Genomic DNA, 25,009 nt, shown 5'->3' on the forward strand with positions numbered 1-25,009 from the left:
CTCCCAGTTGGATATGCTGAACTGATTCTAACTCACGTACCATAGCTGATGACAGTATTTCTGCAGTCAGTTTGAGCTGACCAGCTCCCTTTGTTCCCATGAGTTGGGAGAAGTAGAAGTTATCCCCTCAAGTGATTTTGAGTCTGAGCACTGCAGTTTCAACAGACTACCTCTGGACAGTTCTGCTGAATGTGCAATTTCATGCATTCCACTTGGGCATGACTAGCCAGCCTGGAGGATACAATAATATCAAGATTCTGCTTTAAACCTAGTAAAAAGGAAATTTTGCACTAAGGCTCTTTCAGCTGAACTGGCAACAAGGAAATTCTGCATTAAGGTTCTTCTAGCTTGATTGATTTCTGCCTATAGGCATAGAAGTGAAGTAATGCAGTAATAAATCATGTCTTTCAAATTGTTATATTTCCCATCATTCAATTAAAAAAGGAACCACTAAGTGTTCTGCTGTTTGGTCTTCCTAACACCTCTGAGCAGCTGGTAAACAGCTATGTATTTGGTGACTTTTTTTCAGATGCCCTAACTGGCTAGCCAGAGCTATTTTTAATAGATTACTTTATCAAAAAAAGAGCATTCAACTGTTATTTTTGTACCACCTATGAGAACTCAAAAAGAATTGCAATACTAATAAACATCAACTAATGCTTACAGATTTGAAAACTGGTCCATATGTTCTTATTCTAGTAGAAGTTTTAGATGCACTTAAGATAGGGTCATATGGGGCAAAGATGCTCACAAGCTGTGCTCTGAAAGGAGCAGAACTGCAAGGCAAGGTTTATTGAATCAGGGATAGTATTGCATCCATTAGGCTATATACAGCCTGGACCTGAGATGTCCTGCATGAGACAGCTAAAATGATGACATTTTTAGTTGCATTCCTGTGCTCAGAATCAGCTTGAGAGTTTGTATTCCCTCAGCAATGGGCATGCCTTTCCTCTCACTGAGAAGAGACATAACCCATGACTGTTGGTAGGAAGCAATCTTGTTAGCCTAAGTAAGCTTCTTACAGTCCGGCCAAGGACATCTATTTCTATGCACTTTTTTTAAAAGTAGAAACTTTTATAAAAAAATTACTTTTTCAGTAAGATTGTGCTCTCCAGATTTCCATTATAAAGTCCCATTTCCTGGCTATAGCATCACATTAAATGAGGAAAGGGACATGATTTTAATCATCACACAGGATGATCTTTAAGGTCCCTTCCAACCCAAACCACTCTATGATTCTATGGTCTCCAGCTTTAGCTGAGATTTAGCTTAGATTGAAAGCATTTTTTAGGGGGACATAGTATGTACCCCTAAATCACATTTTATTAGCCTTGCTCTCTCCACAAGTATTTCTGGTGGCAGGAGTTGGTGACAAGGCCGCATTAATTTTCCCCAGTAAGTTCACATCAGGTAATCCTCATGAGGAGAAGGAGCTGCACTGCCTGACATGAGAGCTCTTGAATCTTTTATTCTCACTGGAGGGAAGATTTTACACAATAGAAGGAAGACAATGCCTTTTGTCTTCCCACTTAAGGGAATGAGAGTGTCATGCATACAAATATACCAAACTGCCCTTTTGTAGAAGAATACAGTTCCTCTATCTACTCTGTCAAGATTCAAGGCCATATTTTGCACAGGCATGAAGAAAAACCCATGGAGACAAGCAAGGACAGAAGTGCTGTCACACCTGCCATACACTGCTGTTCCCACAGAGGTGCTGTCTGATCCTCTCAGTGAAGAACTGATGAACCATGGCTTTGGCAAACAGGTTGATAGGACCCCCCAAAAATAACAGGATGGGGACATGAGTTAGCCTGTTCCTCTCCAAAATGGTCACATTGTGAAATTTTGGATTCCCTTTTGAATATTCAGCAGCTATTACAGATGTACATGAAAAACATGCTGCTATAATCTAGGTTTCCTTCCTTGAGTGGTGTTGCTGGAAATCAGATCAGACATAGATGGTGAACTCTGGCATGTAAGAGAGAAGGAAAGACTTTTGCTCACCTCCTTCTCTTAAATTTGCTTAATCTAAAATAAGAACTGCTGTTCCTTTACACTGTGTATGACTGATTGTAACCTTCAAGGTCTGAGCCATAGCTCACTGAAGACAACAGAATTATGCCTACTGTTTTGAGCAAGCTCTATGTGGCCTTCAGCCTCTAATATTAGCTCTCACCTTGTTTAGCTAAATGAGTGACAAGGAAGAGTTGGGCTCTGACTTACATTTTTGACTAAGAAAATCACTATCCCAAAGAATTTGAGAAGTAATGCAATTGCAGTTCAATTCTGGTATCATACTGTCAACTTGAAAATAGATTTCACTCACTGAAGATGCATTTCCCCCCTTCTGAGGTCAGTGATGGAATTGGAGGGGATATCAATCTTCCTCTGACATGAACAGGGATGAATATGCACACACACTTTTTATTTCATGCTAAGTGCTTGAAAAGGAACATGAAAAATTTCACAATTGTGACTAGCAGGAAGATAGCATCAAGACATGGAGAAATGATCTTGAAAAGATGCATAAATTGTTTTAGAGTGAATATTTCAAATGCTTGAGAGGCTTCCAGTATTTAAGAGTATACACAACTTTCACATTTAGAGTAGTTTTTAACCTGTCCAAATTGAATGTCTTTCATCAAAATACTTGAGTTTTATTTATTTATTTACAGTCATTCATACAATACTTGAGAATACTTTTTTTTGTCTGGAACTCCTTGCTTTTTATTACCACTCTTTACTGAAAAATGAAAAATAACTTCTACTGACACCAACAGTAGTGAATTTCCAATTACCAAAATTAATACAGATCATTCTCATTAAAAACTACAATTTTTGTAACTACCTTTGTGGTACCCTAGTTATCTTTTGAAATTTCTTAATCAATCTTAGATTTCTTTTTTCTAAACAGTATACTTCTGTGCAGATCAATATGAATTATGAAAATATGTTATATGTTGCTGTGCACAAAGGGAAGCATTGGTGAATCTGATTGCAGCAGCCCAGGAAGCCATAAAATACAATTTGCACCACAATGTGCATCAAATGTCCCAGTTTTTTTCTTAGTACATATTGGAAAAGCATACACCTATCCTCAGTAATCAAACTGGCACTGCAGACTTCTTATAACTCACACCTAATCAATGTTTTACAGTATTTACTGTCAGCATAAAATTCTTTACTTGAACAGTGTATTATAAAACACTGGCTTAGGTCTTCACAGCCAGTTTTTCATCTTTAATCTGGGTATTTCACTGTTATCATAACTTCTTAATGTTAATGTTCACATGATGCCTGTGAATTTACAACCAACAGATGGATATAATCCACATGCCTGGCAGCACTGGCATCTAGTGGAGGAATCCAACATAGCACAGTACAAAAAGATGTGCCAATAAAATATATTCTGGTAAGTTCTTTTACAAACTTGAATTACTGCTGAAACTTACTAGAAGTCATAGTCATACATATTGTGCATAAACATATCCATCTATATTAGTACAATGACATTACACTGTGTTGATTTATCATGATTTCATTCTCTACATTTTAATATTAATAAAATACTCCCCCTCTGTAGGCATTATCTAAAGAAAAGAAACAGGGAAACAGAAGTGTGTATGAAATTCCTATCAAGTCAGGTGAAAACAAGCTGTAAATGCAAAAGATGTAAAAACATAATAAAAAAAGATGTAAAAAGATAATGAGGACACATAATTTTAGGTCCTCCAAATCTTGGGCTCCTGTCCTGCTCCTTCCACCTTGGTAATGTCTCCTCACAATGCTGTTGTTCCACTTGCTGCTGTGGATGAACTTATAGATGAGGAGATAAAATATCCTGAATACCTAAGAGCCTTCAGGCTCCTTCTAGTCTACCTAACAGGAAAGTCAGCCCCCCTTGGCTGATCAGAGTTATTTGTGAACACTGTAGTGCAAACCAGAGCAACTCTGGTGAAAATCAAGGCTTTCAAACATTGTCATCTTCACCATGACTTTAAATGCCCAGTGAATAGGAGTCATCGTGGCACTGTCTGCAAAAATATGGTATGGTCTCTGTTACAGAATTTCTCATCAAGGTATCTGGTAAAGTCTTGCAAACAAACTCAAGGGAGGAGAACAGTAGAGTATTTATTGTCTTGAACTGGTCACATGATTTTTAATGCAATATTGCTGTTCTGGTGATCACTTTGACCTTGGCCTGTATTTTGACAGTGCAAAGAGAAAAAAGTTTGCTCTGGGGAGAAAGGAAAGTCTCAATTCTGATTGCTGTTCTTCCACATTGCTTCCCTTGGGCCCAACAACACACACACACATGCACACACAATTTAGACATCCTGCTCCAAGAAATTCACCCATGATCTGAAGCTTATGATACCCATGAAAAGTAAGACACTAATGCTGAGTTTGGTTTTCTGTGACCCTTCCTCCAATGCCATTGTCCAAATAGAAAAGAATTACAGCTTTTACCTTCTCTTCTTGCATTACTTATCACCTTTGCTGAAGATTTACTCATTACATGGACTACATAAAGGGGACAGTTTACAGCATTTGCTATGGTAATTGCTCTTTGTGTAGCTTCAGCTTCCACTTCTTCAGGACGACACAGTTCATGACCCTCAGGGCCAGTTATTCCCATTGCCAGCATCTTCTTTGCACCCTGAATACCAAACAAAAGCATGAAGAAATCTTAAACTGTATCTGTGGTGTCATGAGCATGCTGTCAGTCAAATTGATTCTGAACCAGCCATTGCAACCAGTTCAAGGCAAAAAATAACCAGGCAGTTATGATTTTTTTTTCCAAAATAAGTTACTGTAGTTTTATCTGAAATCTAACATATCTCTCAATAAACTCAGGTCTCAGAATACCTAAGTAAATTCAAAGAACAGACTTCACTGGCTTGCAGGATTAAATCAGTGCTCTTGAAAACCCTGCCACTCTCTCAATACATACACCTAAATATCATGGCCAAGGACCCTCATTGGAAAGAAAAAAAGGAAAAAATAAAAAATTCTTACCAAGCACAAAAATGCATATCCAGAAAACTCCAAGCATTTAAGAGGCCAAAAGGTTTTGTCTCTACTCTGTTCCAGGAGTTTTAGTATTGCTGATTTGAGATTATTTACAAATGAATTTATTTCCATTATGGGGCCTGGGGTGCTGTTGACTGGAATAGCTGAAGAAACTATTCTATTATAGCCCCTCTAGTTATCACTGATGTCGAGTATCACCAGTGGAGTTTTACCCTCAGGGCCCCAGAACTCTCAGTGCCTCCACACAGCGCTAAGGTGGCAGAAGCAAGTATGAAGTGAAGCTAATTATGCATAGAGGGATGTTGAGACTTCTGTGCCCAGCCAGGGGAGCTTTCTCCATACTTCTGGATTTGCTTCTGTTATATAAGCTAACTATGTCTGGAGAGACCTAGGGTCAGGACCATCCTGACTTTGATGGACAAAATGTCAAATGTGCACCTGTGCAATTAGTTCCCCATTCTCCGCATGGACTTGAGCAACTGCCCCAAGTTCTTTACAGCAGGAAAAGGCTTCATATAGCTCCTCATCATTAACCATGTATATATCTTTATAGGCCATAAACATCTTGAAGGAGTTGACACCTTTGTTTTGAACAAGACTTTCCATTTCTTGCTTCACCTGAAAAATACAGCAATTATATTTTACATAATAATAAGTTTTTATAAAGAAATTTTAAGCATAAATGGTGAACCTTTACTCACCCATCAAACATATGTTCAGTACAAATGGCCCAAGTCACATATTTAAAGACTTAGTCTTTAAATATGTCTTCTTGCACCAAACTGATTCTCAAAATATATAAAAGAGTAGCACTGCAGTGCAAATATTGGAAGCACAAGTTAATTGCAGGAGGGAATGCTTTTTAGAAAGGTAATGTGGAAGAATTTTATTTCAAATAAACCTCTTGATGCTGAAAACACCCATTCTAATATTACAGTCAATGTGTCCAACTCACACAACATGGACATTTGTGCAAAACTGATTTTCAAAATTGGATTGCAACGGGCTGCAGCTTCTACCAAACAACATGGTGACAGAAAAGATTTCATCTTTTAGAGCTTTGTCCTTACTCTAAACACAACACACACAGCCTTTTGAAATATTTTGTTGTCAAACAAAACAGCTACAAAATGTTAAGTGCAGGCCTGCTTTTTTTTTTTTTATTCACTACTTTTTAGGATCCTCTGCTTCTGCTAGAGCCTATGAAGCCCAGCAAAACATTACATCACAAAGAAAGAAATACACGTATCTTAGTCTAAATGTTTCTTGTACAACTAGTTAGCTAGAAACATATATTACATAACTTTGCCTCTCCCTTCCCAGTAAAATGATGGTTACAATAATTGACAGGTATCTGTAATGCTATTACAATTTCCATGGGATTAATTCCTTTCAAAAAGTAAAATATTATTTTTCATCTTCTCTCTAATAATCTGGTTGGGTCTGCCCAAGAAGTGTAAGATATGTAAAATATTCAAGGAAATATTTTTTAGTTATCCAGAGGAGGAACGGGAGCACATCTTGAGTGGGAGTTATCAAATAAACACCTGACAGAAGGCCCTCCTCTGGCACAAATATAGAGGCATATCATTTATCCTCTTCACAGTTTACTACAACTAACAGAAGGCATAGCAAAGAATGTATGTTTTTAATTAATAGTTCAAATCCTGATGAGATGAGAACTCATTAGATGGGCATGACATAGTCTCTTTCACCCAGGCCTTTTGTAGCTACAAAATACCCAATCTATTTCTTTTCATCTTGGCCTTTATAAACAGTTACATTCTTAATATGAACTAGAACATTTAATTGATTTACATATCTCTATTTTTATTGGATTCTTTATACAATTCCACTATTGTCTGCTGAGGCTGTTTCAAATGCACATTACTCAAATTTCATTGGAGAATTTATTTCATGACTTTGCCTTAAGTTAGAAGTTGTGGTCAGCCTATTTTAGCACTCAGTACACAGAATACCAAAGATGTGTTGTTTGCAGAATGAAGACTTTTGTGCATATATTTTGGAATTTAAAAATTAGAAGAAGTACTCATATATAAAATAGGAATTTACTTAATATATCTGTGTACTGATGCATAGTTCTCTGAGAATCCCAAGTCATCTTGTAAAACATGGATCTCATTCAAATAGATATCAAGCACCTGAAAAATTAATTTATCAGTAAAGTTTCAAGCTATCAGCAAATATTCAGTCAGCAAAGGTGATTTTCCCATATGTAAATTCAAAAAAGGTTTTTAAGATTATTTCACATTCAGTGTACTATTGGCTACAGTCTTGCTTTACTTTAAATGGGTTTTACTGCAATCACCCAGGAAAAAAATTTCATTTCTTCTACAAATGAAAGTCAAGTACCATATTTTTCATGTATACCCTTACTAAATAAAAAAAAGAAACAAAAACCAAAACTACCAAAACTCATCAGAAGCATACAATATCAAGTGTTCAAGCAACAAAAGACAAAATTATTGTAAACACCTCTTTCCTCCTCTGACCTGCCTGGTCTTGGTCTTGCACAATCCCTACCTTTAACTTTGTGCACTGTTATCCAGAGATATAAGCTATCTGCAGACTTTCAAATACATATACTCTCAGAAGGGTGTGGGCTATTTCAAATGTTGTTTTTAATCACAAAACCACTAACCAGCAAGCACTATTTAGCATGTGAAGACTGATTCAAATCAGGTGTGGCACAAATTTATGGAATTTAAATCAGCTCTTGTTTCTACCTTGTTGCTCCACCATGTAACTGCCACGTGCAATGAATAATCACAGCAGACTTTAGGGTCTGCCCAGCTTTTCCATGTATCAAAAGCTTCAGTAAGAGAACAGCCTTTCTGAGGGATGGCAAAGTCGATGATCATAGTGGTTCCTCCTGCTATAGCTGCCTGGAAAGAATAAAGTTAGTATTTAGCAATCAGAAAGAATGCAAATTTCCTCCCACCCTCTCCAACTCCCTTACATCAATTAATCTGGATAGACTGAAAAGCCAAAAGCCACTGAGGATTTCCCCTGAGTAAAGTCCAGACTTGAAAAATGATTATGGAGATTATTTTCACTTGCTATGAGAAAAATGTACTCAAAACCACGCTCAAGAGAATCCAAGTGAAATTCTCATGTTGAAAGAGAAGTTTCTCTTCATGTACAAAAACTTATCAAAGACTGGGAGATGTGTCTGTAGTGTTCATGCATCAGTGACAATCCTCAAGTGTGTGGAATCACTGAGGAAGAAGAGCATTAGAAGAGCACAGTCAACTTGAGATGTGCTTCCTCAGAGTCTATGTAGTAGAAAAAACAAGCCTGAGTGACAGGCAAGTATTAAGGGGAAAATACACAACAACAACAAAAAACCCCACTGAGTTTGAAAATATAATATGAAAAGCCCCAAATTCTAAAATATTTTACAAGTGTTTTAAAGCATATTTTTATTAGTAACAGGATATCATTTAGTAAAAGTGTATAGAGGGTTTTAAATAGAATGAGCAATTTACATCCTCTACAAAAATGTTGTCAAGTAATAAACTAAACGACAACTTTACTTAACAGATGAATGGTGATCAAAAATTGCTTTTTAACCAATAATTTCCACTCTTCTTTATGAACAACTGAATTATTACTTTTCTTGCCTTTGAAGGAGAAGAAAGTTACTCAGATGCCAGATCCTTGACTAAAAGAAATTGATCCAGTACAGCTCCTTTTTTGAAATTGTTGCTTTCTTCCAGATTAGCAAAAGAAATCCTCTCTATTGCTCTGTCCCTTTGCAAAATGGTAATAACCAATTCAGATCAAAATATGCACAGTTCAAATTCACAGGATCAGAGAATCACAGAATTAACTAGGCTCAAAAAGACCTCTGAGATCAAGTCCAACCTATGACCTAACACCACCTGATCAACTAAAACATGGCACTAAACGACACATCCAGTCTTTTTTTAAACACCTCCAGAGATGGTGACTCCCATTTTTTCCTAATGTCCAGCCTAAACTTCCCCTGGTGCAGATTAAGACTCTTGTCCTCTTGTGGGTTGCCTGGGAGACCAAGCCCCACCTGGCTGCACCCTCCTTTCAAGGATTTGCAGAAAGAGCTGAGGTCTCCCCTGAGTCTCCTCCAGGCTAAACAGCCCCAGATCACTCAGCTGCTCCTCACAGGGCTTGTGCTCCAGACCCTTCACCAGCCTTGTTGCCCTTCTCTGGATGCATCTGAGCACCTCAATGCTCTTCCTGACTTGAGGGGTGCAGGACTGGACTCAAGGACAGCACTCAAGGTGCAGCCTCACCAGTGCCCAGTACAGTGAAGAATGACTGCCCTGGTCCTGCTGGCCACACTATTGCTGATCCAGGCCAGGATGCCATTGGCCTTCTTGGCCACCTGGCACACACTGGCTCACGTTCACTCTGTTGTCAACCAGGACCCCCAGATCCCCTGGGCACTGTCCAGCCACTCTGTCCCCAGCCTGTAATGCTGCAGGGGGTTTTTGTGGCCGAAGTGCAGGACGCTGCACTAGGACTTGTTAAACCTTGTATTGTTGGACTCAGCCCATCTATCCAGGTCCCTCATTCCTTTTCCTACAACAATTAGTCTCTTTCGTCCTTCTGTTCACTTCAAAATCAGAATAATTGTAAATATGTCAGTATATTTTGCAAAAAGAGAAGTTTGGAGAGTGACTGTCGTGGTTTGACACGGAAAAAGAAGTGACACAAGTATTTATAATCTCCAATTAATTGAGCAAAACATTTTCTCCAGGAAAAGTTGTTCAAACTGTCAAATATTTTTCAACAAGTCTGATTGACTTGTTTGTTAAACAGGATTTAAAGAAAGTTTATAGATTTCAAGAAAAAAAGAAATATCATGGGTTCCACAACTCCACTCGAAGTCTCTTTTTATTCCTACAACTTTTTCCCCCTCTATCTGTAAAGTGCCTTTACTTATTCAACTGAATGGGTAAATCTTAGCTAATCATTGTAGCATATTTCACAATAGTTGGAATACAACTCTATCTCACTGAATTTTTTGACAAAATATTTGTCAGATGATAACCTTCAGTGAATAGGTCTGAACACTTTCCACACTTTGACCTGGGTAAAGAATAGCCACAAATTAAAATTTTTTGACATCTGATTGCTAAGCTGGATCTAGAATTTTCTTGTAGGCACTGAAGTGACTATCTGGACATCCTGTTTTGCATATGCAGCCTCTGTTTTGCAGCCTCCCTGTTCTATAAGTACCTCAGTTACTCAGAAAACCTTAAAAACTTATTTTTTGCTTTTTAGTAAACCCCAGTTCTCCAGTGAGAGGAACTGGGTAGAACAGTCTCTGTGAAGGTGATGGCTAGCAGACAAGCCAAGTAGGGCAATGTGATAATTTCTGTGAACAAAGGATTTCAGTCTGCACAACAAAGCTCCTAGAAAAGTGCCTTGAAAATTTTGGTTATGGAAATTGCATGGAGATGATGCATAATACTGCTAATATGAGTAATTGATACACTATTCATATTTAGGGAATATAATAAGATCAGCTAAAAAGCTGGGAAAAAACCCACTCCAAGTGTAAAACTAGGAGAAATTAGATACTTTAATAAAGTGTATTTGAAGTGGACTTTCATTGAGAGACACAGTAAGCACCAAAGTGACAGAAAAAATGTCTGCATTTCCTTATGCTAACAGAGGAGAAAGATCAGATTGCCACAGAAGCGCTTAAACAGCACAGGGGAATTAAACTGTTGCTTTAGTTAACCTTTGCTCAGAGAAGCTTGATGCATGTACCAAAACAGGTTGTAATCTGCATGCTGACAGCCAGGGTTAATGCCTGCCTCACTTGATCCCTGCAATTACAATAGTTCCTGAAGGAGCCCAAACAACATACTGGTTGAGGGTGGACCTCTGAGTACGCCAACTGCTTTACAACAATGTCCTGGTCAAAGGGACAGAACAACTGGCCATGCTCAATTCACATTCTATTCTCTCTTTTAGAAATAATACTGGACAACCAGCAGGCACCCCTCTGAGAAAGCCCAGATGCACACATAGACGTGCACATGTGCACCCACCTTGGTTCCAGTATAGAAGTCATCTTTTGATCTGCTTCCCATGAAAGGGAACTCCATGTGCGTGTGAGTATCAATGCCTCCAGGGATCACCAGCTTGCTGGTCGCATCCAGCACAACGAGTCCAGTCGAGGGCTCAGGGTTTAGGTTTGGTCCCACCTGCTGCACCACTCCATCTTCCACATACACATCAGCCACCACAGAGAGGTCATAATTCACAACTTTTCCCCCTTTGATCAAAAGTCTCTGCCGAGCCCGGGTTTGGGGCGGCATGTCAGGAGGTGAGTGAAGCCTCAGCTCAGAAAGTTGCTCTTGCCTCAGAGTACTTCACTGCCCGCTCCTCCCAGAGCAGCAGCTCCCTCCCAAGGGCCCTAAACACACACCACAGTGAGCGTGTGGTGTCTGTTTAAAGTGACCAGATCACCTCTGGTCTCTTTAAACAGACACCAGAGGAGCTGCCCCCTCTGCCCCGGCAGCTCCACCTCCCTGCTCCGGGTGACACGGATGGGAGCAGGGCGCTGCCCTTGGGCCCTTTCTGCTCCGGACGCTGCCTGGACAAAGCGAGCCAGGCTCCCAGGGGGTCTGGGGTGCTCTCACAGCACCGGCTCCAGCCTGCCCTGTGCACCTGGGGCTTTGCAACTTCCTTAGCTGCTTTGAAAATGTGCTTATTTTATCATCTTGTGGTGCCCAAAAGCAAACAAAGTTCTTTGCAGACACATTTTAGGAAACCAAGGGTGACCTGAGCGCTCCACAGAAGCAGCTGGAGAGCCCAGAGATGACCTGAGATTCCTGCAGTCATGTCTGGGAGCCTGTGGGTCCAGTCCACGCAGAGGGAAAGACAGAGTGCAGTGCTCTGGTGACCCAAGTGCTGCACCCTTCTCAGTGGAGATGGTGGGGTCCACACTGCTCCCAGGCTGCTTCTCAAAGGATCTGGGACACATCACCCTCAGGATCCAAACACGGCTTCCCCCTGCCACTTGCAATGACACCACACGGACAGTGCTCTGGCCTGAGGGAAAAGCTGGGGTGTGTGTGCCAACATCCATGTGAAAATCAATTTCAGTATCTGATGCTCCCTCTGCCCCGCAGCCCTGCTGTACCAAAAAAACATTTAGACAAAGGATGCAAGATTTGGAAAAATCTCTTTCCCATCAGCATGTCACCTCTGTTCTTTCCCTTATCATGGGTAAGAGAGCATTACCATACTTTTACTTTTCTATCTGCTCATCCCAAAGTATCTCATCTTACACCTCACCTTTGTGCAACAGAACACAGACCTAAACTGGGATTCATAACCTGACACAGCAACAAAACAGATCAAAACTCATTTGGAAAAGCAGCTTCACTTTGCAAAAATTAAGTGACCTTTGTTAAGTGAGGAGAGGGGGTAGCAAAGTCAGAGGTTCATCTGATCATGTTTAGCACTTAATTTCCTATGCCAACCCCAATGGATAGTTAATGATTTGATGTAGAACAGCATGAACAGATTTTACAGGATTTATTGGCAAAGAGACTTCACCCTGAAATTTCAGTACCACTTCAGTACCTAAACTGCCAACTTAAAATAAACTAGTCACCTTCTTGTAATTTCTCCCTGGCAATGATTACTTAATATTTTCTATGAAAGGAGTTTTGACATGACAGACCGAGATAGTAATCTCTGAGTATGCTCTTGGGCTAGTGGCAGTTGTAAACTCTTTTTGCTCAAATCCTTCTGCCAAATTGGGCAGAGGGAGATCTGAAGGCAGATCAGCCACATCACAGCAGATCATTGTGTACACTGGGATATCTAGTTCCCTTTCTATGTGTGTTGCACAGGAAAGAGCTGATACAAGTTTCATACATAAATGCATGAAGAGTAGCACAGCTCTAAGTTCTATTTATGTCTGTTTCTGAACAATAACAGGCTTGAACTCTGTTTCCCCTCCTCCGATTTCCTCCTGCATAATTTACTTTATGGATCCTACTCTTAAATGCCTAAACCTTCCTATCTGTAACTTCATGCCCAGTTCAGAATTGCAGACCTGCCCACAAACCGGCAACGTGAAATCTTACAATACCGTACCTAGGAAAATTTGATTTATCCTAAAGGTGGTTTTGAACACATTAAATAACGTATTGGTATATAACAAGATTCTGTCTAAGCAGCCCTTCTATTTAAACCATTTGGACCAAAAAGATAATCTCACATCAGTTTTATCTATGTATATTTCGTAAATATTTAACAGCTCAGATGTCCCTAGAAAAAACAACCTGAAATACCATTGGTGGAGCAGAAGTAATACCTAAAATACTCAGAGAAGACAACTGGCCCTACATTCTTTGTGATCACTGAGTATCTACTGCTGGTCCAACAGGGATTCTGGCTCCTAACTGACTTCATAGTATTTACTTACCTACAAAACATTTTACCTTTTTATCCTTCTCTCTGCAGAGTTTAAAACAAATCTTTGCTCCATAGTCAATGTCTGATTCTGCACTGTTGTAGTGGCCTGGGCTGGAAGAGAGTGAAACTCTCATAGTACCTGGTATTGCTGTGTTTTGCATCTGTGCTGAATGCAGCGTTAGTAACAAAGGAAAGTTCTCATTATTGCTGAGCAGCACTTGCACTACTAGGTCAAGGGCTTTTCTGCATCTCACACGGCCCCACCAGCGAGGAGGCTGGGGGTGCACAAGAAGCTGGAAGGGGACAAAGCTATGACAGCTGACCCCAGCTGGCCACAAGAATACCCCTGGCCATATGGTGACATGCTCAGCATATAGAGCTGGGGAAAAAAGAAGAAAGGGGAGGGACAGTCGGCATATATAGATCTGCTTTTCTGGAGATGGCAGAACAACTGCCTGCCCCTGGGAAGTGAGGGATGAATTAGTTCTGCTTCGCTCACAAGTGCAGCTTTTGCTTTACCCATTAAACTGCCATTATCTCAAACCCACAAGTTTCCACACTATCATCCTCCCAAGCCAATTGAGTGAGTGACTGTGCAGTGATCAAATACCAGCTGGGCTTGAACCACAACCCTGCAGAGAAATTTCCTGTTAGGAAACATTAACTGATCCTAAAATGTTACATAGTAGCTCAACAATTTAAGAGCCATTGCAGAAAGTCTTCTAAAGCTCACAACTCTGAAGTTGAATCACATGCTAATGTTTTTGTTGTGTCTAGCAAAGCAAATAATCCTAGAAATCTAAATACAGAGTGTCTTGTTTAGTGTAACTACCACAGAAATGCAAGCATAAGAGGTTTCTCAGTAGTCTAATGATTAACTGATTCCATTTGAACAACCCTGAAGGAAACACAATCCGTGTCCATGATTTACCAAATGAAAATAATTTAGCAGATTTAGGCATAAGTTTGCAAGAAACAGAGGACTGAATTTTGGAACATCCAGCAAACCTTGAGGACATCTAAAAGTCATTATACTGCAGACACCATCAGTTTAAAGTCTTCTGAGACACACATACTCTCAGCCACTTCATCCTGGAATCTTTTAACTGCTACCTGCCTGCATAAAATACTATTTATTTTTTAATTTCTCCTGTAATTATTACACCTTACTCTTATCTTCCCTTTGCTTCCATTTTCACATTCTTCTTACCATACCTTAGTGCTGTAAAGCTCTTCTATTATCACAGTCTTCAGCTTTTTCTTAACTCCAGGACTCTTACTGGCATTAACGTTCAAATTGAAGTTGGTGAAACTGAAATGTATCTCAAAATGCAGGAGCAGCAGACAATAGGCTTTTGAACAAACAGAGACATTTTGTGAAGGAAACTAGAGGTTGATAATGAGCAGCAAAAAGAAAGCTCAGCTAATGAAGATGTGCAATTCATAATACCACTTATTTTTGACAAGTTTCCACCAAAGAAGAAAGACTGGATCATGAACCACATTTGCAATATGAGAAAATTAATAAAAACAGTACCAGCAACTTTCAGTAATGATGGATAAAGCACTAGGTTTTGGAGAATTGGTGAGTTTGAGGTGCACTCTGGATTTGCAGAAAGGAAAGAATGGTTATCTTCTCCCATATTCAGAAAGTCAGAAGGACTGAATACTCAGCAGGCATTTCTTTGCAACTCCTATAAAAAATCCATAATGCCTGTTCACCTGGGATTTACTTTCACACTCTTCTCTGCAGTGGGAATTTAACATTCATTCAATAAAGCCAAGTGGTTTAAATGTAATTGTAGCTGTAAAGTCTTCATAATTGCGAGACTGGTCAGGTGCCTTTGTCAAAACCTCAGAAGTTTTCAGAAGAGTCTGCTGGCTACTTTCATGAGATGGATTTTCGAACTCAAACAATTGGTGAGGTTTCAAGACCTAAGCTCTCAAGCCTTTTTCAGTTGTAAAAGCTTTCCAAAAGTAGCAAGAGTGCCCCATGGCTTTCTATAATAAAACAAGGCTAAAGAACATTAAGAAAGGAGTTCAATCCTCTAGTTCCACATCACCTGAATTACACATATGCTCTCTTAAGTACTAGGCTACATCCAGGATCCTAGTGCCAGTCTTTCCCCAAATACATTAGCAGTGATAAAGCCCATTAGCACCCAGCCTTGGGTCCCACCCGTGTGACACAAAGGAAGGTAGCCAAAGGTGTGTGTGTGCTGAAGACCATTCTACTTTTTAGAGAAACAGTAAGTAGTGACTGTTCTCTCATTTTCAGAATGCCAAATGCCTCCTCCTCTTTGATCAACACAAATGGTGAACCACAGACAGTACAACCAATGAAGAAAAAGGAATGACCAGGAATTCAGCAGAGAAGGAACTAAGAAGCCCTCATACTCTGTCGAAGTGCTCTTTGCTCTTTTCACTATTCACTGGCTCAATAAGGGTCCAATAAAATGTCCACTTTCTAAATATGTATGAGACAGCTCAACTCAGGCATTGAAGTTCTAAGTCTCACAGTGCTCTGGGGGAAAAAAACTCATCATACCTGTCAGTTATTTCCCAGTGCATAATTGCAGTCAAAGAAACTAAGTTCTTAGGTGGGATTTTTCCAAACTCCAAGAAACGTAACCACAAAAGCACAGGGATTAGTTATCTTTGGAAACTGTTATATTTACTAATGTATTGTCTAAAAAACACTACAAAATATTAGTTGTATTTTCTCAAACTCAACATCTATTGAAGGAACACAACGTCAGAACTATAACTGCTGGCCAACAGAGTAGATGAGAGAAAGCAAAACTGAACATCTCTGTTCCTTGCTGGGCAACTGCAGAAATACTATACCAGTTTATGACATTCCTCACTATCTTGTATATTGCTCCTCTTGTTCCTCTGGTGCACAAGAACTTCTTCCTCCAGCTGTGGCTATTCAAGGTGGTTCTTAACTAACCACAGGAAAATACCAGATTTACATCAAGATATTTTACAAGTTGTTTTTCCTCAATTATATAAATTGGAAAAGCAGATAAATCTATTTCTTCAGTTCTGTTGGCACACCCCCAGATGCATGATTATTTCACTGCAAAGGTACAAATGCAATTCTACTAAACCTCGGTAACACCGCAAGTCAGCAATGTTGTAATGAAATCTGAGATTTCTGCTCTGAATTCAGACACCTGCCTCTGTTAGGTAATATGCACAATGTATGCTTATTTCAGGGATCATGCTTAATCCCTAAAGCAAGTTTATTTCTCTGTCCTTTACATTTTGCCTAAGAAACCCTTATTATTTGTAGGGAAGCCCACACAAAACCATAACTCCTTCTTTCTTTCACTTACCTCCTGATTTGACATGTCCTACCCATTACAATTTATTTTTGGGCAGGTCTCCTGCAATAGTTTGTCTCAAAAAAAAAAAAAGAAATACTTTGTGCAATGTAATATAATTATATTCCTTTAGAGTGTCTAGTCTGTTTTATTACAACCTTTCCAAAATTCAAAATCCAGTGACTCATCTTTTAATTTTTTTGTTTCCTGTGTTCTCCACCCATTTCTTTCCTGCACAAGCAGCATAAAAAGTAACTACATAAAAAAACCTCAATTCTGTAAAAACTCTTCTTGCATTTGAGTCTTTTGTTCCATTCTTTGATAACAGGATGCAACTTGGTCACAAGGAGAAAATAATGCTGGAAGCTGAACTTTTCTGCTAGATTTCAGTGTGCATTGTAAAAATACCACAAACACTAATTTGTGCTCAGATATTCACAAAGATTAGTGAAATTTTGTTTACTATAAATGCCCTTTCTCCAAATGTGATTAGGAATCACTGCTTAGAGCGATGTCTCTCATTTCCTCCACAGAACATGTGGGGAATCTTGTCCGTCTGAATTCTTAGATAATACTTCAGTTTAGTGAATCCTACATTCTCTTCCCCCAAGCTACTACTCACCAGATAGGGGGAACTGCACATGAACAAAAACCTCAACTAGACATATTGACATGAATGTTGTGCTACAAAACTTCTCTGTTTCAAGTCCAATAATTATGGACTTTAATTTACTAGGATGAAGGGATGAAGCAAAAGCTAACTACAACAGTGAAATCCCAGTGGAGGATAGAAGGGAAAGAATTTTAACCATCAATCTGCTTACCTCTATGTACTTTTGGTGACTTGGCAAAGGGACAAAACAGTCCTTTCAGAACACACTCCATTTTGGGCAATTGACTTTTATCTGCTGTCCTGGAGGAATTCAGCTACCAATTGCTTATTTTCAGAAACTCACAAGGGAGGAAGAAAAGAGATAAAGTCAAAAAAACCCCACAGACTGACAAAACACTTCAAAAAAAAGCTTCATCACAACTTGAGGAAGAGTAAAACTTTAGCCTTAAACAAAGATTTATGGGAAATGTGCAGCACTTCCTCAGGACAACTGTCACAGCTGAATATTTGGAGATGTATATAGGAGCATAAAACATCCACTTTTCAGAAAGGAAACAAAACCTCATCCCAACACTAAAAGTCATGATTTGATCTGCAGTGAGTATTTAATATATAAACTTCACTGAAACAGTATTTGTGTCCCAACCTGAACTTGATTTCCCTGGATTGAATCCAAGCCTTGGCACAAAGTTCATGCCTTGGCATTCGGGTAGAAAGTGGAACACATAGTACAGTAACTAATTCCAGCATCCGCTCCAGCAACCTGTTTTGAAAGAAGAGTTATCAGCAACACTTGGTGAACTTGTACTGAAAACGAACTTTACTTTGGAAACAAAACAAGCTCTTGCACCATCTGAAGCTCAGTCAGCCCTCTCTAATGTTTCAAATTACAAAAAAAGTGTGGTATGTGAAAAAGAAAGTGACAAACTGTTTCCATGTTTAAATAATTTTACATAAGGAGAAAACTTGTCTCACAATAACCTAGATTCTTCAAAGCTGGCAGATGAAAGTGATTTATTACAGAAAACAAGATAATTCCACAGTAAATATTTCTGACTATTTTTCAAACTGCCCTAGTATTGCAGCTAAATCAAGAATCAATTAAACAAAACACTAATTCAAGCACTCCAGCATAAAAAGAAACAGGGTAATAATGTCTTATCAGAAACTTCAATAAAACCAAACTAAACAAATGCAACCAATCACTCATACATTACTCAAAAGAAAAATCAATCACTCCTTGTACTATCACTAAGAAAAAAAATCACTGCAACAAATTCACCTCATACAAATATGAATTTTATTTACAATTTTCCAAATTATCAATCAAATCCAACTTCTCAGTTAAATGTGTAGCATTTGTCCTTTAAAACAAATTAAATATTGTGTTCTTTTTACATCTGCAATATGGAGTCCATAGGTACATGCTATTTGGGGCATCTAATGGAACAAATTTAGATCACTATGTGTGTTAAACACCGAAGGTATTCTGTGAAGAGACTTTCTTTAAAATTTATCTGCCTCAGGGACAAGCATTTCCACAACCACTTTCTAATGACAATTAATTAGGAAGGTTTAAAAACCCAGTATTTTATACCAGGACATACTGTTCACATATACTTCAGGGTGTGTTACCATGTTCCTACTGCAAAGCTGCCTGCTCTATAAGCAACGCTACTGAAATCAGACTAGAGATTACCCACAGATTTAGATATTATTCAATGTGAATAAAAATGGCCATTGATGACTTTTACTTGAGTATGTGTAATTATGGGCCAACTTGTACCTGATCTGGTACCAGTGTGATGTGATCTGTTCTGAAACTTGAAACCGCATGGGTCATTATAATAAAATCTTTTACAACTGTATTGCACATAAGTTCCTCAAAAGCACAAATCTATGTAATTGCATCCTCAGAATTCACCTGCTGACTCATGAAAAAAATCAATCAGATGGTAAAATAATTTATTTTTCTCATCCCAGTGTCTGTGAATGAAGAGAAGAGGGAGAAGATATATACACTTTGGAATCCATTCAATTGTTTGTTCCTTCTGCATGTGATTTGTACTTCAGAGATGAGGATTTAAAAAAATAAACAGCCAGACAGACCTTGGATTTATCCTTAAAAGTACCTCAAAAACATAACAAAAATTCAATTTAGTTTTGATACATATTAAAATTTTAGTCAGTTCTGCCCGACAGCATAACACGACAGAAATGCACAAGACTTTAAACATGCTTTAAAATGACATTCAACAAAGTATTTAAAATTTAATAAATAGCATACAATCACACACAAATACATTTCATACTGGATCTTTAAGCCTACTAAAAACAGACTGGCAAAGAATAAATAAAACAGTAGTTGACAGTTTTGTTTTTAAAAGGTGTAGTTTCTTGTTGTTACACTAATAGCCACATATTAACCTGCTTATCACAAAATTGGAAGTTACGAGCTTTTTTCCTCGCTGATTTATTTTGCTCCAACATGTAATGTCATTAAAAAATACATGAAAAGGGTTTTCTTTTGGTTTTTTTTAAACAACCAGTCTGCAACCGAGTAAACCAGTTTTTAAATACAATGAATAAATAGGGAATTAGTAAAGCAAATTCAATTGCAACAAAAACGCAACACCCCAAGAAAAGAGCCATGGAAATATATAGCCATTGCAATATTAGACAATAATAGTACTTAAAGTGATAGTGCTTGTGCACTAAGCTCATTAGAGACCTTAATATGATTTTAGTGCAAATCCCTTGAGTCCAAACAAGCTTTATACCCTACAGTATTACGGAAAGATCTATTACCAGTTGGAACTTATTCTGTAGTGTATTTGTACATATTGGATATTTAAAGAACTAACATATATTGTAATATCTTCGGCCCTTTTTTACTTCAAATCAAAAAGACTAATGACTGGGGATTTTACATACTATTTGGCTTGTACCATATTAAATTGCAGTTTAGGAAAGTCAGTGATAAAAAAGCTTTTGCCATCAGTTTATCTATTATGCCTAAATTTCATATATCATTGCATTTTGTACTTCTGAAAGAAAAAGAATGCTCCTGGAGAAAGTTTCTCCTCCCTTTAAGTAAGTTCACATTATGATGAAATTCAAGAATATTTAGACAAAATGTTGAATAAACTCAAAGTACATATTACATTAACAATCCTTACCATATTTAGTATATTAAGTTACAAGTATGTTGGCAACAATACAACAGAGTCAATTCCTAAAGGAAAATAATTCTGTACAAATTCACCTGTTAATATTGGGTTAAACAGGCAGCCACTAAGTCTTGAGCAGCCATGTTTCAGGTTTGAACTATAGTACCAGGATAAACTAAATTTGAAACTAATGGGGAAAACTTCAGTTTAAAGAGTAATCCAATTATACTGGATACACACATTGTGTATTCAGAGCCATTAAAATGTTCACTCTTAGAGTTCCATAGTGTCATCCAGTATAAGAAAGTTTAATCAACCACACAGGCTAAAATAGCTTTAACATAATATTGTCCTGGATTTTTAAAAACTAAAAACTAATTTTAACTGTGAAGTACAAAACAATGACAGATATTGCTCCAACTTGTACACAATCTTTCCTAAACAATCCGTACCTAACAGAGTAATAATGCCTCATCGTCACTAGTTTCGTTTTTCACTGTTGCCTCTAAGCAAGTGTCGGGTATCTGGGCAGTGTGTACGATGCCACAGCTCTCACAGGGGCCATCTCGACTGCATGACCTTACACTGTGATGTGTTGCACTGTAAGGCTGTCTAAGCCCTGGTCCTTGATCTGAGCTGAGATCAAGTAGAGGTCTTGAACAGTCATTCATGTCAAAGTCTGATGCTACATCAGAGACTGGAATTAACATTTCAACATCATCATCCTCTTCTCTTCCACTTACCCCATTATCAAGCTGTCTCAAAGGACTTTGGTTCTGATTCACTGAGCTTGATCTCCCTAAAGTAAAGCGTACCCAGCGCAAGCCTTGAGTCATACGGCTTAGTGCGCTCGAGAGCTGGTGGCGTGCAGGACTTGTGCTTGGGGGCTCTACACTTGTCACTTCTCTTCCACCATCCGTGGTGCTGCTGCTGCTGCCCTGAGCAGAGGAACTCCCACACGCTCCCACTGCTGCTTCTATTGCTGTTGCAGGAGGGACTTTTTGAGGCAAGGTGGCAGCAACACCACCAACTGCCCCCGCTGTGTCTCTTCTTTCATTTTCTGTGTCTGTATCATCAGATTCAACTGAAAACAAACTTCTGTGAGTATTACTGCGTTCAGCTTCTCTATTAGTACTTTGGCTGGCAACATCGTCTCCATCCGCTGAGACCAGTGCTAACGATCCAGAATGACGCGACCTTGCAAAATTAAAAATTCGATTCCAAATGTTACTTGATCTGCCAGCCATAGGAAGTCTGATTGAGGTAAATCCAAGCTGAGATCGTACTGCCAGCCTCAGGTTTTCCAGAACTGAAGCCTAAATAAGAAGATAAGCAACAATCAAGCACTGACAGTCTGCTGGTAGTGTTCTAGCAAAGAAAAAATTATTAACTATTGTACGAAACAGCACTTAATGAAGCTAAATGTGGAATCTTAAATATTACAAAATGTTCCATCTTTCTTAATAAGAATCTAGTATATATAGCAAAAAGCTATTAAAAAAAAAGTGGTCATGACAAAAGTCTAGATGCTCTAGAGGAAACAACATTATAAACAGGCAAATTAAGTGGAAATACATATGCAAAGACAATAAAAGAGCAATTATTTCTATACAAGGTATATTTCTGCCCTAATCAAGGATCTCTAAATAAATACAATGTAAAAAGCAAGGCACTATAGTCTGGATATGAAACACAGATTAAAGAAAAGTACAACTAAAGACCCGCTAGAGCAGGCATACAAAAATCTATTACAGTCCTACCAAAAAGGTAGTCACTGTGGATTTTAGAGTACAGCACACAGAAACATGTCTCAAGAAGTTTAGGATTTGTAAACAAAGTCTTCCAGAAAGATTTAACAAAGGTGGCCACCTTCTTTATCCACTACCACAGGGCTGCCTCAAAGGGACTAAATTATCTTCTCCAGAGTGGTTTATAGTTTGATTTTTTCCCCCTTTCCTGATAAAATCTGTTAATTCCAGTTTCAAAATGCTTTAATGCTTCTGTTTAAATAAAATTATCTTATGTGTTCTAAACTATAAATCTCCCAAATTCAGTATACATTTTCTAATTATCCAGCTACAGAAGAATGCATGCTTGAATTTTCCTGTTTAAAATCCTGTATAACTTTTCAACTGTAAGGTAACAAAAACATAAGAACACAGACTCCTTTGTCTCAGGGATCCCTAACTCAAACTTAGAGAAAACACTGACTCAGCTAAGTAGTTCCATTCTCAAATAGGGCAGATCTTCCAGGTGCACATCATTCTAAAAATTTTCACAAATGTGTTTAGAGGACAAAGCCCATATTCACAACTTTTCATTAAGATTATGGCAAAAGTTAGAATATTCTTCAGAAGAGCCATTCACCAATTAAACCCTTAACATATATACATGTATTTCCCTTAATTTATAAAAACTGAAATTTAGTGTTCTCATGCTGTCACCTTTATCTCCCTTCCACCATCCTTCAGCCAGCACAGCAGAATAGCCAAACAATACTTCATCCACAACCCACCTCTTCCCCTAGTTCACAGGATGACTGAATTCAAGCACGCAGTATGTGAGTACAGCAACCTTATTTTCAAAAGCTACTAAAGAGGCTGCTACTCATCTTTGAAAATCCAGCTCTGAGGGCATGTATCAGTTTCAGGTCGAAAGCACTACACTGACATGAGAACATCCAACATTCATATAGCTTGAGACTTCTAGCAAATTTTGAATAACTATCTTCAGTCCTACACAGCCCTGCAATCTTAAGGTGAGTATTTTGCTGAAAACAAATTGAAACACACCTTGACTTAATACTGACTCCCTTTCCCCAACACTTTACCGTATTTAAAACTGCATTTTATAATTTATAGAAATCAATTTACATTGTGTTGAGTTTTTACTAATGTTGTCTCCTCTGAAAAACAAAGGTTTGAAACATTGCAACTTCATTGGTTAAATATGAGTAAAGTTTTTATTATGGAAGCATCAATGTTCTAGAATGACATTCTCTTTACTTTTGATGACCTCCTCACTAGTATTTCTTATTTCTATGCTAGTTAATTGCTCAGTATAGTTCCTTTAGTTTTCAAGGCTACAGAAGTCTTGAAATACTGGGAATTCACTAACACTCTCACTGTTTGAAACTATTGTACATGCATTGATATTTTATGGAGAGTGAAATCATGATTACACAGAAATATTATGAGGCAACTACATTTTATTATGTTTCATTATAAATGTTTGCCATAGAATTCCAATATATTCTGAAATGAACTTAAAATGTATCCAAAGAAACAATGCTTTATTAAATTTAAGTCAAACTAAAAAGTAAAGAAAATTTCAGTAATTACACAGATTTTTAAAATCTCCAGTACCAGCCTCTGACTGCAGCCACTGTAAGTCTGGGTTTTTCAGAACTGCTCACTATGAGGAGGTTTCATTTTAGTAAAATCCAAGATCTTTACATCATCTTCATGGGATTTAAAGATGAAAAAGGAGTCTGAGCAAGCTAGGTTTTTCTGAAAATCCTAACTATTCCTACACATATTCATGTACACCAAACCTGAAGTGTCCCACAGAGGGTAGGCAACACCATCTTTCTCCATCATCTTGTTATGCACAGCAGGCATGAATGTACCTACACACTGCATGTCTACCATTCTGCATTAGAAGTCTAGGTCCTCTTTCCCAAATTGGAAAGTGCCATCTTGCAATTATTACTTTCACAACAGTAATAGAGAACATACAATTAGATCTACCAATCTATTACTTTTCATGCAAGAGGGGGTTCAATAGTGTGCATTACTGGCCTGCAAAAGAAACTGTGGTGTTACTATATCATGATTTTGTTCAAGGGCTGGTAATTTGTATAACACTATTGACTTTCAAGGAGAAAAAGGAAATGCTATAGAGGAAAAAGAAGGAGATGAAAGTTCAAATATCTTTACTTCAGTCTCCTTAAAATTTAAGGGGTCTGTCTGCTATTTTGAAATCTTACCTGATTTGGGGAACAAACAGGGAAATCTTCAACAGGTGGAATTAAACCCTGGGCAATTAGTTGTCCATAGGATGGAGGAGCTTCTCTTCTTAACAGTTCAGCCTCAACCCTTGACAAATGAGTTTCAAATGATCTTCCAAACAAAAAAAGAAATTTCAAAATACGTAAGACACGGATCTATACATACATATATATATAAGAATGAAAGTACATCAGATTATTATAATTGGAAATAAAAAAAAAGTCAGAAGATGAAGTTTAGCTAATTTAATTGAAATTTAATTGGCAAAGAATATAAAGTCGTTTCCGTGATTCTGTCCAGCTGAAATGAAAGCAAAAGAAAACCGCAACAATAAATTTTTTAAAAACAAACAAACCAGTCCAAGCCCATGGGCTAAATATAAAAAGCACCATGAGTAGCGCT

At 38.1% G+C, this 25,009-nt stretch overlaps 2 protein-coding genes across 4 annotated transcripts in view; both read right to left on the reverse strand.

Moving 5' to 3' along the window:
• Nucleotides 1-11,592, reverse strand: part of DPYS (dihydropyrimidinase) — a 30,416-nt gene extending 18,824 nt beyond the window's left edge. Inside the window, exons 1-4 of one of the 2 annotated variants that reach the window (XM_077782525.2) lie at nucleotides 11,103-11,592; nucleotides 7,785-7,943; nucleotides 5,476-5,655; nucleotides 4,474-4,663 (exon numbers count right to left, since the gene is read on the reverse strand). In XM_077782525.2, coding sequence (XP_077638651.1) covers nucleotides 4,474-4,663; nucleotides 5,476-5,655; nucleotides 7,785-7,943; nucleotides 11,103-11,372 — 799 coding nt within the window. In that variant the 5' untranslated portion in view covers nucleotides 11,373-11,592. The remainder of the gene's footprint in view (nucleotides 1-4,473; nucleotides 4,664-5,475; nucleotides 5,656-7,784; nucleotides 7,944-11,102) is intronic. The other variant, XM_021546423.4, reaches the window with a different exon arrangement.
• A 7,112-nt stretch (nucleotides 11,593-18,704) lies between these two features.
• Nucleotides 18,705-25,009, reverse strand: part of LRP12 (LDL receptor related protein 12) — a 50,568-nt gene continuing 44,263 nt past the window's right edge. For both annotated transcript variants that reach the window (XM_021546567.4, XM_085572435.1), the window contains 2 exons: nucleotides 24,586-24,718; nucleotides 18,705-21,913 (listed from right to left, as the gene is read on the reverse strand). In XM_021546567.4, coding sequence (XP_021402242.1) covers nucleotides 21,050-21,913; nucleotides 24,586-24,718 — 997 coding nt within the window. In that variant the 3' untranslated portion in view covers nucleotides 18,705-21,049. The remainder of the gene's footprint in view (nucleotides 21,914-24,585; nucleotides 24,719-25,009) is intronic.

This window comes from Lonchura striata, chromosome 2 (assembly GCF_050655825.1).
Source record: "Lonchura striata isolate lonStrDom1 chromosome 2, ASM5065582v1, whole genome shotgun sequence".
NCBI lineage: Eukaryota > Metazoa > Chordata > Aves > Passeriformes > Estrildidae > Lonchura > Lonchura striata.